The 19346-nt window shown below is 34.8% G+C and overlaps 1 protein-coding gene and 1 long non-coding RNA gene across 2 annotated transcripts in view; both read right to left on the bottom strand.

Annotated features, from left to right (window-relative positions):
• Positions 1 to 2348: 2348 nt before the first annotated feature.
• LOC105313539 (zinc transporter 7-like) overlaps positions 2349 to 19346 on the bottom strand; it is a 22709-nt gene continuing 5711 nt past the window's right edge. The window contains exons 3-5 of the mRNA XM_011407050.2: positions 2772 to 2862; positions 2578 to 2727; positions 2349 to 2535 (exon numbers count right to left, since the gene is read on the bottom strand). Coding sequence (XP_011405352.2) covers positions 2491 to 2535; positions 2578 to 2727; positions 2772 to 2862 — 286 coding nt within the window. The 3' untranslated portion in view covers positions 2349 to 2490. The remainder of the gene's footprint in view (positions 2536 to 2577; positions 2728 to 2771; positions 2863 to 19346) is intronic.
• LOC109583573 (uncharacterized) lies at positions 14475 to 16243 on the bottom strand. Its single transcript, XR_002185589.1, has 2 exons — positions 15195 to 16243; positions 14475 to 15027 (listed from the first exon to the last, which is right to left on the bottom strand). It is a non-coding gene; the product is annotated as an uncharacterized LOC109583573 (long non-coding RNA).

Genomic DNA, 19346 nt, shown 5'->3' with positions numbered 1-19346 from the left:
CCCAAGCAACAACTCACGAATTAAGATTTCCCTTTTGGAGCAGAGTCTAAACTATAAGGAAGTCTTTGATTGCCTGCATGAGTTTGCTCAGTTATCTCCTTAGCTGTGGGGTTAAACAACTCTCCAGATGTCTCATATCTTCCGAGCAAATCTTTTATTCCAAACTAGGACTCTTGGATTTGATCATGTCAATAATACCCAAGGCGCCTAGTCTCACTGATGAAACAATAAGCATTTGTTACCAACCAGCACAAGAGTTTCCGTTAAGACCTTCATAATATCCTTCACTAGTATTAACTTGTCCATATCCCCCCAGAAGTCCTGTCTGGCTGTTCTATTACATAATAAACAGTTATGCCACACACATACTCACATGTATATGACATTATTATTTTTGTAATTTATTTATTTATTCATTTAATGGTATTAGACTATAAAAAAAGATCATCAGCAAACCAATAGCTGGTCCCGCAGCAGAGAAAATGAATGACTGGATCTTAACAAACTGTTTTTCCTGGTCAGTAGTGAAATCACGACCCAGAATGTTTAGCTTTTGTAATGGCTAACAAAATTGTGAACAGCATTTTTTGTGGTTTAGATTTAAGACAAAACTTTCGTAGCCGATCGATACATAATTCTTCTGGAGTGACTAGATGTAAAAAATACTAATTTGTTCAAAATGGTAACAAGACATTCACTGACAAACAACCAAGACATTGGCCCTTCTTAGTACTCCACACAAAATCAGTGGTTGCATACTTTGTGTATACTTAGGAGAAGTAACAATCCCAAATTAATATGCAAAAAAATTCCATAATTGTAAATAGTTGCTCACAAAATTAGTGATATCTCCTCTTCTCTTCAATTTCGTTTGTCTAGGCATATTCATTAGTTAATTTTCTTACTGTATTAGCCACCACAATGTCAAAAAATGTCTAATATCGACAGAGGAGACACTTGTTTACCATATTTCCTTAAATAAAAGCCTGGGCGTCTATTTCCTAAAATGGTATTTGGATCTGGAAATATATATAAAAAATAAAAAAACTTTGGCCCGGAGCAGGATTCAAACCTGTAACCTTATGCTTGTGACTTTTGGAACTTCAAGTATTATCCATTAGACTACTGAGTTACTCCTGGGCTACAGTTGCATATTTATAGCTCAATTCTATTGTTACCCCAGCGTTTATTCAAATGCGGCTTCTATTTAAGGATATACAGTACTTGAAATGTGTAGACTTGACTTTCAATTACGCTCCAATTCATCGTTAATTAGTTTGATAAATCATGTGTCAACAACAATTATATCTGTAGCACCATCAGGAAGACAGTTAGGTTTTCTACCAATGCTAAGGCCTCCTCAAAAACCACTTCCTCTTTTAGAGCATTGTCTTTCTTTTGTTGATCCAAAACTCTTTGTGATCCTTTTCCACCTTCAGATTCTATTCAAATCTCTCTCTCATTATAGTATCTCTTTGTGACTTGTGTCCATTATTATTTAGTTATCACAGAAAATCTTGTCGCCCTAGTGCTAATCCTCACAGTACACAAGCTGGAGTTCATCTTTAGCCTTCTCATTTTAGTTCTTTTATTCGCTGGTATTGCCAACCAACTTGGTGATAGCACAAACTGACCTATTAGGAAGTCTAGGAAACTTGCAACTTTGTGGTGGAAGTCTGTCTATAGTACATCCAGTTAAACAAAGTTAGTTTGCAAGGATTTTTTGTCACTATTTGTTGAATTTGTTGACATTGGTAATATACAATTTTTTCAAAAGGCATATGGCTAATAACTTAAGACAACAATGGAAAGCTAAATATTTCATGAAAGTTGCTCTCAAAGACTGAAACTGGTAAGCAGCTTTTTATGTGAAAGCTCCATTCCTACATATAGACCCTTCATGCTAGTAAGGTTAACGTTATTTGCTGTAGAAAAAATGAATAATTTTGTGTCAAAGCATCATAAAACATTTAACAAGTTTCTACAAAAAAATTTCGTGATCTGTTGTATGATTCAAACTTTCACCACACAATTGTGGTGAAAATTAAGTTTTGAACAATAATTACTTAACTTTTATGACAAATGGACGTTTTGCTGCAGCTAAAACTAGAGTAGTGCATGCAAAAATACCTTTAAATACTTCATTGCATATTTCATACAAAAGCACCTTAATAATAGAAAGGTGGCAGCAAAATACTCACTAATGATTAATTCTTCTTACTTTCATGGAATTCAACCCCTTGTTTCTTCCATTTATGGCAACCTTACTTTTGTAACTAATCACTCTAACATTTGGTTTTTCTTTCGCAAAACAGATACCATGGTAGATATGTTGACATTGTTTACATATGTTCTAATTAAACATTGCATATGCAGAAATTTGTGATAGAACTAGGATAAAATTTTACTAGTTCAACACAATTCACAATTTTAACCTGTTCAAAACGGATTAAAACTTTTAATCAAACTTAATTGTATATTTAACCAATATTAGTCACTTTGAACAAGTTCCACATAAGTTTCTTGAATACCAGCCTAATCATAAATCAATAAAAATTTTATGAATCTTTAATGTACCTCATTCAAAATAGTTTTAATTTCAGCATGAATTTGATTAAGATCACTTCCAGGGTAAACTTCCACTCTTGCATTTGCTACGTGAACATTTGTGCAAAGTGTCCATACATGACATTTCAATACATGTGTCACAGAATTAATCTCATTTATCTACAAAAAATGAAGCACATCAAAAATTAGAAACTAGATGCAACTTTATGAGTGAGATGTGGCAATGTAACATTTAATTCTCGTGGAAATCTCTGCATTAGTGATTCCAATGACTTCTGCATTAGTGGATAGACACTAAAATTAAAAATTTATAATTTCAGAATAAGAAAATGAAAATGAAAAGTTTAATGTTACTAATAATAAATCCAAATCTTTCATTGATAAACCAACACTATCTAATAATACCAATACTAATAACAACAATAGCAGTAACATAATAATAAAAAGTAATAAAAAGAATAACAATAACAATAAGTCGAAACAGAGATAAAGGGCAAGAATGGTATACATCCATAATCAGGGCTGCATACCCCATTCAGCTGTAACATAAAAATGCTGGACTGCATGACTTGCTTTTAAAATGAATCGTACAACTCCGGAACTTGAGGAGCAAATAAAATAGGGGCCACAATTATCACTAAATGGCAGCTGAATTGAATTGTTTCAGACTTTTCAATAATCAAGTCACAGCATGTATATAACATTTAAACAAAACTTTTGCACTTATTTTGATCAAAAAGTCTTTCACAAGAAAATGCACCATATCTTTCCTCCTTTTTGTTGGTGGACAGCTTCCTGCTTAAGCAACAATGCGGAGCGTGCATTTTGTGATGATGGCTCTTCCTTGCATCTCTTTTATGCAGAAAGAACATGTTGCTACTGGTCACTGTAATAAAAAATAAAAGCAAAGTTAGAATTATTGCTGCACAAAAAGAGTACGTTGTTGGTCCTGACTACCTTGACTCTATTCCTTCGTTTAGTTGATAAAATCACATTTCTTATGCCACTATCATTTGGAAATAAATTACAAAATATTTGCTTATCACAGCGACCAGTAGCAACAAGTTCTTCCTGCATGAAAGAGATGAAAGGAACTTCCATTAGTTAATGTGATGCCATCACAAATTGCACGCCCCCACATTATTGCTTAACCTAGGCGGCCAATGAAAAGGATGAAATGTACAGTGCACTTTTTCAAGTGAAAGACTTAGATCAAAATAAGTGCAAAACATTATTCAAATGTTATATCAATACAGTGACTTGATTATTAAAAACTTTGAAATATATAGTCAAAATGTCCATTCAGTGAGTGCAAGTAGAGAGTTATGATAAAGACAATCTCATTACTCAAGCAACTAGAGAGTCTGATACTGAGGAACTTGTTGACACTCATGCAGACACTAACCCACAATATATACTGATGCAAACACCAACACAAACACTTTTATTGATGCAGGTAATTATGTTCAAGAAGCAGCTGTAATGAGAAGATCAAAAAGAGAAGCAAGTAAACCAAAATCATTTAGGAGCTTGCATATCATCTCTTACAGAAAACCAATGACTGTCAATGAATCTTTGGTAAGTATCAAGAGAAAAGAATGGCAAACTGCCATCAAAAAAGAAATAAAATCTATTATTAAAAGTGGTATATGAGGTCTTGTTGAGCTACATAGGGGAAAATGTCTAATTGGAAATATATGGTTCTTTAAGAGAGACCTTTAATCAGATGGATCTGGGGAGCCATATCAACCTTGTCTCACTATTCAAGGGTTAAGATAGAAGCAAGGCCACAATTTGATGAGATGCTCAGTCTTGTCACCAGATTTGAGTCTCTTCTGCATTTAATGCTCTCACAGTACAAAGAAAGATTGCTTAACACGAAATGAATGTAACTACTCCAATTTTGAAGGGTAACCTAATGGAGGAACAATATACCGTATAGCTGCAAAATTTGGTGGTCTATAACTTTAGCAGCTTTGCATAAAATTGCCTAACTATAATATAGGCAGTCTTTTAACATGGCAGTTTACTATCTTGTCTCTTTCTTAAGCACTTTTAGGCCTTCTTGAAGCTGTTCCATGGCAGTCTTTGCCCACTGCCTTGACTGAAATAGTGAGCAATGGTGCCATTTCGGCATCATGTGCTAACAAACTCTCATAAAAAGATTCGTCCATCATTGAAATTATTATTGGCGGGTATATATATTGGCACTTTTATTTTAACACTGCCAATCTGCCAAATTTAATTCTCTGCCAAATTTTGTAGCTATACTGTATGCGACAACCTGATGGGAGATGAGGAAAAAGGAAAGGAGGCAAACTAAAGCACAATTGTACTCGCTAACAGTTTTCAAGATGTTCAAACTTCGTGTTAGATAATTACCTCAAAACTATGGGATTTACACAAGCATTCATTGATTTAAGTAATTTTAAATTGAAAAAGGTAGGGATGTCCATTTTTGGAAATTATGTACACAGTATATTTTTGCTGAAGACAGTACTAAAATGTTAAAGTAATAAAAAGCACACCGTCAATAAAGTTCAACTTGAAATCTAAATCATTTTCTTGGAGTTCAGGTCACTCAACAACATGACAAAGGAACTCTTTGGACTGAATATTCTCATTATACAAAACTTTGCTAAAATATGAGATGCATCAATCCAAATCTTTCAGAACAGCAGTCAATTCAACCTCAAAGTCAAAGTGATAAAATGGAGCTGAAGTTATTAGTCTTCACCCTTCAATACTATTTGCCCCTGTATTGTACCCGCACTGCTCTTGCTTCTGAAATTAATAATAACCGCAGGTAGAATTCAAGGAAACACAGTACCTATGATTTCAATGGAAGAGACAGCAAACCATAAAGGAATGATATATACTGAACTACGGCACCAAATATTGATGACAAACTTCAACAGATAAAAAATCTCCGTTCCGCTTCTCTTTAAGGTTGCATTGCAAGTATCTATGTGACGGTGCTACTAGTGCTGAATCAAAGCACACATTCAGTATGGAGGCAATAATGTCACCAAAATGTGGAGTTTATTTAAATTACCCAACGTAAATCATGTCACTTTTCAGCCAAAAACCTTAGTGAAATTAATCATGTCAGTTTAAACTTAAAGTATTAATAAAATCATTTCTTGTTAAACCATAACATATTTACATAATTAATAATTACCAAAAAAATAATTTAGTACCTATCAGTTACAAAAAGATTGACTCAGGATAGCTTTGAGAGATTACAGAATTTGTGTGGCATTCTGTTCACCAACAAGTAAAAGGAGTGAGGAAGCATGTCATTGCCGATAATAATGTTGGATTTAGATTTATGAACCAATTATTATTGTTTTTGTGTTTAGTATTATCACACCTTTGTAATGAATTAACTTACTTTTGTACATAAAAAGCTTGTGGTCGTGATCAATAACCTTTGACCGGAACTGATCATATATCCCATGGCAAGTAGAGTAATGATCATATAACTTTCTTGTATGAGTTCATTTGTAAGGACAAAGTGAGGTTTTTTTAGAAAAAGAAATGCAAAATACTTTTGTCGTTACTCAGAAATTTTTTGTACTGATGCCACTTATAAACTTTTTGAACTAGGATTACCAGTATTTTTGATGTTAGAATTTCTACATGGACAAAATGACATGATTGTTACAAGTCTGATAGTTCATGAAGATTACGTGAGTGTAACATTTACTGGTTGAAGCCTTTACCATTGGGCAAGAACATATATTATATTGGCCAATAACGAAATAGAAGATATGAGTTATATACTTAGAAAAAGATTACCAATTGAAGTTGTTTTTATCTGTTATATTTCATACATTGATTAAAGACTTCAGACAAAAAGTCTTGTGAATCAATAGGTGTTGCATTAGGCCAAAGGAGTATTTCCTTAGTGCCACTACTGAAGTTTTGATATGCATTTTCAGAATCAGAGTATGATGATCTCAATATATGACAGTGCTCCAAAAGCAGTAGTAGACTACTTCAATGGAAGATGGTATTTGTAACAACAGACTAAGTAATAGGAATGCAGTCAAATTGTGGAAACTTTATAAATATCTCAAGCAATCATTTTGAAAGCAGTAACCCAAAACTTAAGTTGTTGGCAGTTATAGCCAACTAAAGTTGTTGTGGACAAATTTTTTTTACTACTTAAAAATTGCTGTCACCTACTTCAGAATCACTTTACCAGCTGAAGTGTTTGGAGGAAAACATCTTAACTTTCTGTTAATGAGAAGTTCTTCATTTCAAGTTTTAGAGGCCCAAGTTGAACAGCTATCCCATTTCTTTATTCTCTTGATGTGTCTGCTATGAGTGTCAACAATTTTTATCGAGATATGGGTGTTGTTTTTTCTTAGAATCTATCCTAGTCTGCCAACATCCTAAAAAAGGCTTACAATACTCTGAGCACAATCAGGCGAGTCTTTCCCATATCGACCACTCCCAAAGAAGCAAAGAAATAGTACCTCTCAAGTTATGCCCATCCTCATTTATAGATGTCCTGTTTGGCATCCTTGTCTTACCAAGGACATAACTGCTCTTGAACTTCATCAAAAAAGAGCGACCAAGAATGTCTTAAATGACTATTGTCTGACTATAAAACCCGACTACATAAACTAATATTTTACCTCTCATGTACAGCCTGGAGCTGGCCAATAGTATGTTTTTCATCTCCTCAGTCAAATCACCTGGTTAAATTTTCAATGTAACGGGCTTCTTCTCTACTAGCTCCCACTCCCACTGAACTACATCTGCCACTTATCACAGACTAGTTCACCAGTATACTTCATCTTCCGCCATAGATTACTCATACTTTAATAGATTAATTCTCTTCCGCCTCTCAACCTTGACCTTTCTTTACAATCACTTAAACAACTAATACCAGATAAAAATTTAATGCCAATTTCAATCCTGATGATCTTCATTTGTTCCACTATGTTTTTCAGTGTAATATCTGCTCTAAATGTAAAAATAGATCAGCTTTCTTTTAAATTCAACTATGTATCTGTTTCTTTTTTGGGTGTTGGGACCTTGCTCCCTACATTCCTCATGACTACTTTCTAATAGTATCTATATTTCTCTCACGTTCTTTCATTCTACATGATGTAAACTCTTTCATAACAATAATGATGATAATAAAAGAATGAGGTCTTAAAGGGAGACAGACATCAAAGTGAGGGTCTGTATTTTATGGTTTTAATTATGATTGCCTGACCATAATTATAATGTTTTACAACTTCCATAGTTTAAAAAATTTTATTTACTGAAATATGAGCCATCAAAAATGCCCATTTTTGCTTCTTAAAATATTACATCCTGTTCATGGGTGTGGCTAATTGTGACATCAGTCATACATAATAGAGTATAAATGAATTGAAAACCACTGTTGCCAGCAGGAAATGCTAGTTGACAATATCGTATTATTTTTTTCAATAAATTTCTATTTAAAGAGATAAAAATATTGTTAAGCACAAGAAAATGGAGGCATGAAGCAAGGATGTTAAAACTTTCACGGTATTTTTTAATTTTTCTTCCATTTTTATTAAACAATAATGATTTCTTATTGGTATATTGATAATAAAAAAGCATTTTGCTTTTGCTTGATGAGGTAGATCCTAAATGAAGTGCTGCATTAGTGTCAATAGACTGTCTTATCATTATGATGCCTATGTAATGAAGCTTTGTTTACTTATACAGAGAAATGAACATAATTATACTATTTTGCCCTCAACATGTGCACGATGTCTTTATATATGAAGTTTTAGAGCTGCAATATCTATTGCAATTGAGTTAACAGTACAAAACAAAACTAAATTTTAGAACAGTTTTTGCTCATAACTTTTCCACACTACACTGTTTTTCTTCAAAAACTTGATATTGCCCTCCAGTTTGACATTGTTTATTTCTTTTAAAATTTTAAAGTCTAATTTATTAAGAACCTTTTGCATAAGAGGTACAAAACTAAAATCTGACGGACAATAACTTCAAGCGGGAGAATTCACGGCACAGTTAAACGCCTTTGCTTAGTTGCAATGGACAAAAACAAAACATCCCTGATTAGAGTAGGTTTTAAACTTAACAGGTAGATTAGAAAAACAGCTCGTTCTGGCACACATCTAAATTTACAAAATGCAAAGCAAAAGACTTGTCCTCCATAATGCTCATTTGTGGGGGCAACTAGAGCTAGGATGCGCATCATCTACATGTAATAATTCTTGTGGTTTCCAATCCCTTTATCCTCTAATATTTATGTCATAGTAGGAATGTTTGCAGATACAGTCATTCTTTTATAGGAGAAAATGATCTTTTATTCTAATGCCTGGTAATCTAATAGCACTAATTTAAAGATTGGGATCATTAGCTTCCAATATCTTAAGCATGCACATTGAAGAAAAGACTCAATATAAGCAAGCAAGGAGATTTACCTACTTGTGTGTAGTATTATGACTTTTTCTTGTGGTTCCAACCTTAGAGTAATAAATGTTAATGATCCTCATCTTTAAATTAGTGCTATTACATTACAAGGCATGAAAATAAAGGATTATTTTCTCTTATAAAGGAATGAATGTATCTACAAACATTCCTACTATGATGGCATGTTTAGCCATACCCACCAACAGGAAGTAACATTGCATGAAGCAAAAAGGGCATTTTTAAAGGATCTCATCGCAGTAAATAAAAATTTTTAGACTATGGAAGTTGGAACACTATTATTATCGTTAAGCAATTATATTAAGACCATAAGATAAAGACCTCCATTTGAATGTCTCTTTCCCTTTAAGGCAGCATTAAAGGGTAACTACCATGTATTTTGGTGGTATTCTTTTTGTTTTAACAATGATTGTCTGACAATACTAATGATGTACTCCAACTTTATTTGTCAAATTATTCACTGAGATAAGAGCCTTTAAACTTGCTTTTTTCTACTTTTTGCCAAGATGCTTCCTGTCAGTGGGTGTGGCTTCACGTGACATCACAATGAGCATACAGATGTTTTTTTGCATGCAAGTTCATGTTGGCAACTGGCAATGAAAATGCACAAAAGATGTGTTCCCTATGGCTGCAATAATACTAGTTCAGTAGATGGTTAAGTGTCTTTCATTTTCCAAGTGACTCTATTCTAAAAAATCGATGGACATGACAAGTGAAAAGATCAAGAAATAAATGAAAAGGACCTACTACTAATTGTGTAATGTGTTCAAATTGTTATTTTGTCTAAAGATTTATTTGAGGATCTCTTATATGGTACTTCATTTGGTTCAAAAGTCAAAAGGAGATTGAAGAAAGATACTGTACCACCAACGTTTAAAAGAGAAAAATAAAGATCTACCTAATGCAATAAGATCTGCTTATGAGCAGAGGGAAAGACATATGGTAAAATATACTGTAACCACAGCATTTATTATAGGTTTCACATAAGGTTTTTTAAAATGTTAGACGTCCACCTACATGTATATTGAAATATATTGGCCAATAAAACGATGGTTATGTTAAAAATGAGTCATCACAAGTAGATTGGCTGGACCGCTGTCTTACTCGATGTTGTAATGCAGTGCCATTTGTTAGAGATGGAGATGCTGATATATTTTGTTCTTATTAATTAGAGTACATGCATAACACTTATGTATCAGTTATGTATTTAAAATTGTAATGCACATGTTCAGTTTAACTGTTAATTGTTGTGTATTCGATCATTGTGATTTTGGCTAAAAGTGAATTTTTATTATTGTTGGCTATATTACACTGGTGACAAGGGAATCTTAGGATGGCTGAGAACACTCCATATGGCAATCTAGAAGATTTTTCTATGAAGATAGAAATGTTTGCCTCCTCCAACAAAACAAAATGCTCTTCCTTCAAGCTTACGCTGTTCCTGATGACAGGCAGGTTGCTGTTGTCCTTAATGCGGTGGGTGCGATGAATTGCCCAAACTGAGAGGCTTGGTTGCACCCGTAAAGCCAATGAAAATACTGTGTCAGAACTGTTAGACTTGTTCAAAGGGCATTATGAGCCTAAACCGGTTATAATTGCTGAAAGGTATCATTTTGACACATGCCATCAAAAGGAGGAGTCAGTTGCTCAATATGCTGCTGAATTGAGACACTTAGCTTTAACCTTTTCTTTTGGAGATTACCTGGATGATGGCCTTAGAGACAGGCTGGTATGTAGGATTCTGTCAGCTGGGGCTTGTAAGAAGCTTTTAGCTGACAAGAAGATACAATATCAAGGAGCAGTAATTATAAAACAATAGAGAAAGATTCCTGTTCTCAGCATGAGTCAGGAGACGCCCACAAGGTGACATACAAAGTAAAAGATACAAGAGATAAGCCATGCTACCGCTGTGGCAGACACGACCATGCCTCTAGCACTTGAAGATTTTGCAATGCTCGTTGCAACAATTGTTCCAAATTAGGACATATTGCAGCAGTTTGTAGGAGTATTCAAGCAAAGAAAAATAACAGGAGTCAAGGAAAAACACAAAGTGGATGAGCAAGTGGATAAAACCTCAAGGAAGTCAAAAAATGATTTGGGAGTGTTCCAAGTTCAGTCAATATTATCACAATCCCCGCCAAAAAAAATTAGCCTCAAACTGAATGGTCAGACTGTAGAAATGAAACTAGATACTGAAGCATCTCTATCACTTACTTCAGAAGAGATCAGGAATAAATATCTCCCTCATGTACCGCCTCAACCCACTCACATTTGACTACAGACATATACGGTCGACATATTGAGTAAATGTTAGGTCATATTTAAGTATGAGATGCAAGAGAAGAACCTACTTGTAAAAGTAGTTGCTGGTGAACAACCTTGCCTGTTTCGATGGAATTGGTTAAACCATTTTGTTGCATTGGAGTTGCATTTCTTAAGAGTCCTACGCAAGGAAGCACAAAATTGATAAGGTACACAGTAAATATCAGGTGACAAAACAGGAATAATGATAAACTTTAAGGCTAAGCTCTAGCTGAATAAGGATGGTATCCCTCCATTCCATTGCTCGCTTCATGTACCATTTGCAATGAAAGGGGCTGTTGGGCAATAGTTGATTATTTGAAACGCCATGGGATTTTGGAAAACCTAAAGACCAGCGAATGGGCAGTACCTTATGTAGCTGTGCCTAAGAAGGATGGTAGAATACTTGTGCTTGGAGATTACAAGGTCACCAATAATCCTACTTTAAATATTGATGTGTACCTTCTTCCAAACGTTGATAAGATGTTTGCAGTCATGGCTGGAGGGAAAAAGTTTTTAGTAAGCTGGACTTTGCTATTGCTTATCAGCAAAAGGAGCTGAAAAAATTCTTCACGAGATCTGGGACAATAAACACACAAAGGGATATATCGCTATACATAATTGCCTTTTGGAGTGGCTTCGGCCCTCACCATTTTCCAGCGTACTATGGACAACACCCTCGAAGGACTGCATAAGGTAGGTGTTATATCAACGTGACAGGTGTGGATGACAGTTATCATTTGAGGACACTGGAGGAAGTGCTGCAATGACTGTAGCAACAGGGAGAGAAAGATAAATGCACCTTCTAGAGTAAATCAGTTGAATTTTTAGTTATAGAATTAATGCACAAGGGTTGTATACCACCCCAGATAAGTATTGAAAGCCCCTTATACTAGTAATGTAGAAGACCATTCTTGGGTCATTTAAAATACTATAACAGGTTTATTGGCCTCAACACTTCACCCACTGCATAATGTACTTACAAAGCACAACAAAGGACCACAGCATGTAGTTATGAGGTTAATGAGGCAAGGCATTAAGTAGTATCCTCAGATATATTGGTCCATTTTACGAGTTTACCAGTAAAATTACAGATGGGAGCTATCATCTCTCATATTTGTAAAGATGGCAAGAAGTGCCCAATTGCTTTCGCATCACGGACAATGAGTAAATCAGAAAAAAAAATATTCCCAATGCGAGAAAGAAGCATCGGCTATAATTTTTGGAATTAAAAAACTTCATAATCATCAGTATGGGAAGCCTTTTGTTTTGGGTATGGACAATAAACCCCTAACAAGAATTTTGTCCCACGGCAATGCTGACCCCACCCTAATTGCAGCTCATCTGCAAATATGGGCATTGTTATTGTCAGCTTATTCCTATTGTAAAGGGAACTGCTACATTTATCAGCATGGAAATGCTGATAGCTTATCATGATTGCCTCTCCTCAGTGCCCTAAAAAACAAGTAGATGGTGAAATGTTATTCAAGATCATATAAAAGTAAGTAAAATTGTGGACTTTACCAGGAGAGGCTGCCCAAAAACAATGTATGAGGAGTGGAGGAATGAGCTATCAGTAGAGGTTGGGTATCTGCTTTTGGGGGCGAGTGGTAATAATACCTAAGAAACTGCAAAAACAAGTGCTACTGGAGTTTCACATAGGTCATCCCAGAATTTGTCAAATGAAGTCACTGGTCCAAAGTCACCTGTGGTGGCCCAATCTTAAAGCTATATTGATGGTGAAATCATGTTGTTCATGCCTGGAAGTGAAATCAACAATGACGACCCACTCCTCACCCTTGGACATGGCCAAGCAAACCATGGACTAGGGTACACCTACTTTATGCTAATCCACTTTACAAGAAAATGTATTTACTGGCAGTGGATGCTTGGTCTAAATGGCCTAAGGTATGGGAGATGTCTTTAACAACTGCTGAACGTACAGTTAAGATACTAGGTCAAAATTTCGGTTTATATAGTTTACCAGAACAGATTGTCAGAGATCAACAGCCACAGTTTGTGGTAGAGCAGTTCTGTTCCTTTTGAGAGAGAGAAGGGTTAAAGTCTTTTGTTCTGCCCCTTATCATTTCACCACAAATGGAGCAGTGAAACGGATTGCCAAAACCTATAAGCAAGCTCTAACGATTGCGAAGCAGGAAGGGAAGCTCTCTAGTCAAGAAGTAATAGACAGATTCTTGTTTCATTATCGCTCCACTCCTTATGCAACAACAATCTCCAACCGGCTGAGGTACTTTTAGGTCGACCATTACAGACAAGCCTAGACCAGATGAAACAGAGACCATAAGCTCGCCAGAAGCATTATTTTGATAGACATGGATGTGATAGAGCTTGGGCAGAAAGAGTGAATATTGTTGGGGAATAGACTTCAATTTGCAAAATTTGCCAAGATTTTACTCACCAATTTGTGTAGCTGTAAGGTAGGAGGAGACTGGTTGAAGAGCATCATTACACATTGGTGTCAGTGTGTGACAAACAATACAGATGGAAATTCCAAAATGATTATAGACAAATGGCTCTCACTGGGTAACCACATCCACAAGGAACACCATCATTTTGGTCTATTCAAGAAATGTGCCCATTAGAAGGTACAAGGAGGAGTAAATAAGTAATGGTTCAAACGATGTAAATATTCATTGCATATAATTAAGGGAATTAAAATTTATTATTAGACAACAAAGCTAGTGTCAAAATCACTGACACTATTCAATACAAGTCTGTGCAATCAAATCAAGAAGTTGTCACCTTCATATCCAACTTCATCAATTGAAGCGTTTCAGTGTCATCATCCAATTTGCACACAAATTAAGATGCTTCTCTTACAAAAGGAACGTTAGCTCAGTCAGTAGCATTATAACTCAGTCATATTCATTTATACTTTTTCTGCATCAATTAGATTATGCTCAGCAGCTCTACACTTTAATGAAAATAGCAACAAGAAACAATCCAAGACTCAAGTAGGCACTGACAGATATCCAAAATATAAGGATGGAGGCCACATTGTTACGCTAATAAGAGATATCTACTTACAGTAGGCATCCACACTGTCTAACAATAAGGCTGCTACAATTAAATTCATTGTTTCTCAAATGTATAGCAAATGTGGGCGGAACCCGGCAGGCGCTAATTATCAGTTATTAATTATTATTGATGACTCTTATCAAAACACAATAGAACTAAGTTTCCTTTCTTTTAACTTATTTGACTTGAGGTTGTGAACGACACTGCACACACTGAGGATAGTTATCAGGGTCATCTTCACAACTGCTACCACAATAGCAACAAATTGTTTCGTATCCTGATAAATAGTACAACTTTTCTGTTGGATCATGACAAAAGTGCTCTTTTACTTTAACACTCTTGAGACTGTCTGGAAGATCAATTTCATCAAACAACATTCCACACGTATAAGAAACTTCTAGAAGCACTTTTTGTAAATCGTGTTCACTTAGTAAATCTTGCTTTCTTTTTGAAAATAGTAATCTCTACATATCACACTCTTCACATTGAATGAGAACTCCAATGTTTTTGACATTTTGTTGAGTGGAAGAGTAATCTAGTGTCTTCTTTGTGCCTTTTTTTGCTTTAACGAAGGCTTTACAGATCTAAGATTTTGCTCATTCTCTTAAAAATTAGCACCGTACACTTCAGAAAACTCTTTGTAATGCCCTTCCTCCCCAATTACAGGATCTAGTAAAGAAGAAATGTCTAATAAGAAGAGGTGCAAAATTACTTTTAATAAAATAAATAATGTACAAAATAAGAGTTTAGCTACTTGTACATGTAAATTGTAAATCATTGAATAACATGAATTGACATGATTAACTTCAATGCATTGCATGTTATATAATGCTAACTTGAAAATTGCTCTGAAGACATTTTGACTGGAGTGCAAAGGGTACATTCAGGTTTCCCACACTTCTTAATGGTGATTGAACACTTACTGCATGTACAGCAGTTGAAATATAATTGTTCAAAGAAGTCAACTTGGTAGGAGCAGATTTTGTTGTGTTCTGTGTTGTCAGTGTTGAATCAATTAAAAGTAAAACCTCCCAAAAAGCATCAATTTTGGACTGTGATGTGCTATTAAACATTTCAATATTTTTACCTCTTAATTGTAAGCGTTTTAAAACATTAGAAAAAGGAGTTCCTTGACTGGTGCTAAAGATTCTTCAACATCATTTTTGAGGTCACAACACCCTGCTCGGAGTTCGTTTAAAGTATTACAGTTAGAAACAATGTTTTCAAACTTGTCACCCATCTTCCCCCTCATGATACCAACACATTGTAGACCAAGATTTATAATTGACATTATGGTGAAGTACATGCAGCAATAAGGACATCGAGATCTAAGTTCTTGAACAGTGCAACAAGAGATAATTGTACAGAAATATAAGTAAGGCAATGGTCAGGTCCCCCATCAGAGTACACAAATAAAATGTGACGTCCCACCATTTTTGAAACTAGAATACTATAAAGCTCTTTTGCATGTCGAATGGCATATGATGGTTGAAAAACGGAGTCTTTAATACCAATATACACATCTCCTGTGTACCAACACTCATTAATTGCTTGTGGAATATTAACAATCACAGCTACACTAGGTGTCAAGCTAAACTTAGAGAAATCATGATCTGCAACTATGAACGTTTTGTTGAGAGACAACTACAACTTCCTTGCCTCTTTCCACTGCAGCAACTGGGTAATTGGTTCTCCAACACTGATTTTATGTTTGTCATCTATACATGCAAATAAAGATACATCTCTAAAACGAATTGCATATTCTCGTTCATAATGAAACAATGCTGCACAGAAGTGTGCATCAGGATGAAACTTCCGTAGTTGCCGTCTTTGAACCATGTGTTTCGCTTGAAGACGACATTTATAATGTTTTGCAGTCGCAGAATGTGGATTTCTTGAAAAAATGAAATTGTACCCATGCATTTGAATGTATTGGGGATATCTTCAAGACATATATCACGTACCGTCTCAAACAAATCTTTAATTAAAACGGCTTTCATGACAAACACTTGTGCAAGACTGAAGAAACTCATTACACTTAGACCAAAATATACTAAAAGTGTCTTTATCACTGGAGTTGAATTCTCGTAAATTGATTACGATATCCATATTTTCCAGTGACAATGCTTCCTGCACACATGCAACAACCTCACTTTTACTAGTCATTCTTGATGCTGACGAATCGCCAACTAATGTATTGCATATGTTACGTAATATATAAGGTTTACTTTCAGGTGATAATTCTTCCATATAAATCACAAAACAATTGCTTCATGGCTCTGGTATGATATTTAGGGATCTTTTTTTAATTTCTCCAACAATTTCATTATAAAATGCCTCTTGATTACGTGGATGAGGAACAGTTGCTTCATGGCTCTGGTATGATATTTAGGGATCTTTTTTTAATTTCTCCAACAATTTCATTATAACACGCCTCTTGATTACGTGGATGAGAGATAAAATGGTAATTACCAACATTAGACCAATGACATTAGGTTAGTAAATAAATAGGGACTGAAAGTCCATTTAGTAATTCGTGAATGAAAATATAGTGACGTCTTTTCTCCTCAGGGCAAAAATCTCTAAGATATATTTTATTATAGAAAGCTGTTTTCTTTACAGTATGATCTACACTTGCTAGCAGTACAGGTACAGAAGACACTGGAGTAACATACTTTAAGTGTGACAAATCTTCAAATGTTGTAGCTGGTTCTGAAGACGCATGATGAAGTTTCATAGACTTGTTTTTCATTGATAAATATGAAGAATACGATGCAAAGGATTCCACTAATTTCAATAAGTTTTCTTTAAGTAGCTTACACTTCTTTTGCTAAATCCAGCTCGTAATCATGTAATCTTGTAACTCAGAACAAAACTCACCTAATTTGTCACGGCTTAAGTTAGATATAGATCTTTACCTGTGTTTACTACATTCGGGCGTATTATAACCACAGAATTGGGAAAACAACAAAGGTATTGCAAGTACTTCATGTTGCCCATCTACGTATCACAGCGTATGACATTGCATATCAACGAATGGTTTTCCATACACTTCAGGATCTGTCCCAGCTACATTCATGGTACAGGAATTTCAATATCTCATTACATAAACTATCTTTTCTAGTTTTCTCATGAAACATCATAGGAAGACTTTTTTGATGATCCACTTCATTTCGTACTTCACTGATATTTTCTAAACTGACAATCATTACATCCTGAGTACTACCTTCGGATACAATAAACTTTAAACAGCTTCCAATTTCCAATTGGAATTTCCAATCAGTCAAATTTCTGCAAAAAATGCCAATTTTACAAACTTTCTGTAGAAAATTTACAAAAATTATTAAAATGACATTAATTGTGCAGAAACAGATTAAAAACTGTCAAAAGTCAGAGGACATTTGAGTCATTATGGCTGGTATAGCTTGCAGCGCATAGCCTACTTTTGACAATCCATAATGAAGCTGCTCTTGTGTGGTTCATCAAATTTCATGTACTAATTTTGTTTACCAGTGTTAGAACACAAGAATAAACTATTAAATATGCAAAATACACAAGAACAGCTTCATTATGGATTGTCAAAAGTAGNCTATGAGCTNCAAGCTATACCANCCATAATGACTCAAATGTCCTCTATCATGAATTATAAGCACAAAGTATCACTTTCACCACAGGATTAAAGCTACAAGGTATAAAATGAAATCTAACAAAGATATCATCAACTAATTTTACATTGCAGTCAATGGTAAAAGTCAACCATAAGCCTTGTATGACATCACGTTTAGCCACGCCCTCTGACGGGATGTAAAATGGCAGGAAGCAAAATGAGCAACTGTGAAGGCTCATATCTCTGTGAATAATTTTTTCCAGACAATAAAATTTTCCATATAGCATTTTCATGATCATATGATCATGTTAGGTTAATAAAAAAAATACCCCAAAAAATCATGTCAGTTACACTTTAATAACTATTCGTAACTACTAAAAAATAAGTCGCGGAGTGTATCACTGTTTCCAATCCCGTATACATAGTCTCTAATATCTATGGTTACAAAGGGCACTGAGTCAATTCCTACTAACATACAGAACCACTCCGCATAGTACTACTGCAGAAACTCCATCGTTCCTTTTTTGAAGAACGAGGCCGATTTGATTTGTTACGACCAATTATAGAAGAAACAGTTAGAAAGGTTATTATGATAAAAAGGGTAATTAAGGAAATTTAGTAAAGGGCAAGAAGTGATGATTCAAAACTACAAAGGAGACAAATGGGTGCCTGGTGTAATTATGGAGAAAAAAGGTCCAGTGACATACATGGTAAAGGTGGGAGATTAAATATGCAAGAGACATGCAGACCAAATAAAAAATAAAAAAATAGATGACTATTTCCCAATGGAGAGTACAGAAGATACTGACGACACAGCAGTAGATCTACAGCCTACAATGGAAGCTCAGGAAGACAAGGATCCAAATCATGAAGACCGTCCAGCTGGAAATTAGCTGGAGAATCATCATTATCCTGAAAGGACACAAAAACCTCCAGACCGTTATTATTAAGGAGGAAATGTGGTGTATTAACATACAATTCATAATGTTTAATAACTATTAAGAGCATGCTCAGTTAATGTCTTATGTAAATAAATGTATGTTAGAGTATAGACAATTAGAGAACGAGAGCGAGTGATAGAGAGAACTTCATTTTTGTTTATTTCTGTGGTGTTTACTCTGGCTGATTTGTGTCCTCTGATTTATCTATCATTATAATCAATTCTTGACTTTAAACACAGAACAATTTTAAGGCAAAAAATTGACAAATCCTCATTTAATCACTTATTTCACATTTAGTTGGCTGGGTATGATTGTCATTTGAAAGCTAATATTGCTGGAGATTTATGGATTGGATGTGATTCATGTAGCAATTGGTACCGTTATACATGTTTAGGATTTGCCTAGATACCCAGAGTATCTAGGCAAATCCTAAACATGTA

Source organism: Amphimedon queenslandica, unplaced genomic scaffold (genome assembly GCF_000090795.2).
Source record: "Amphimedon queenslandica unplaced genomic scaffold, v1.1 AMPQUscaffold_13518, whole genome shotgun sequence".
Lineage (NCBI taxonomy): Eukaryota > Metazoa > Porifera > Demospongiae > Haplosclerida > Niphatidae > Amphimedon > Amphimedon queenslandica.
Note: the sequence above shows the minus strand (reverse complement) of the source record. Positions and strands in the feature narration are given on the sequence as shown.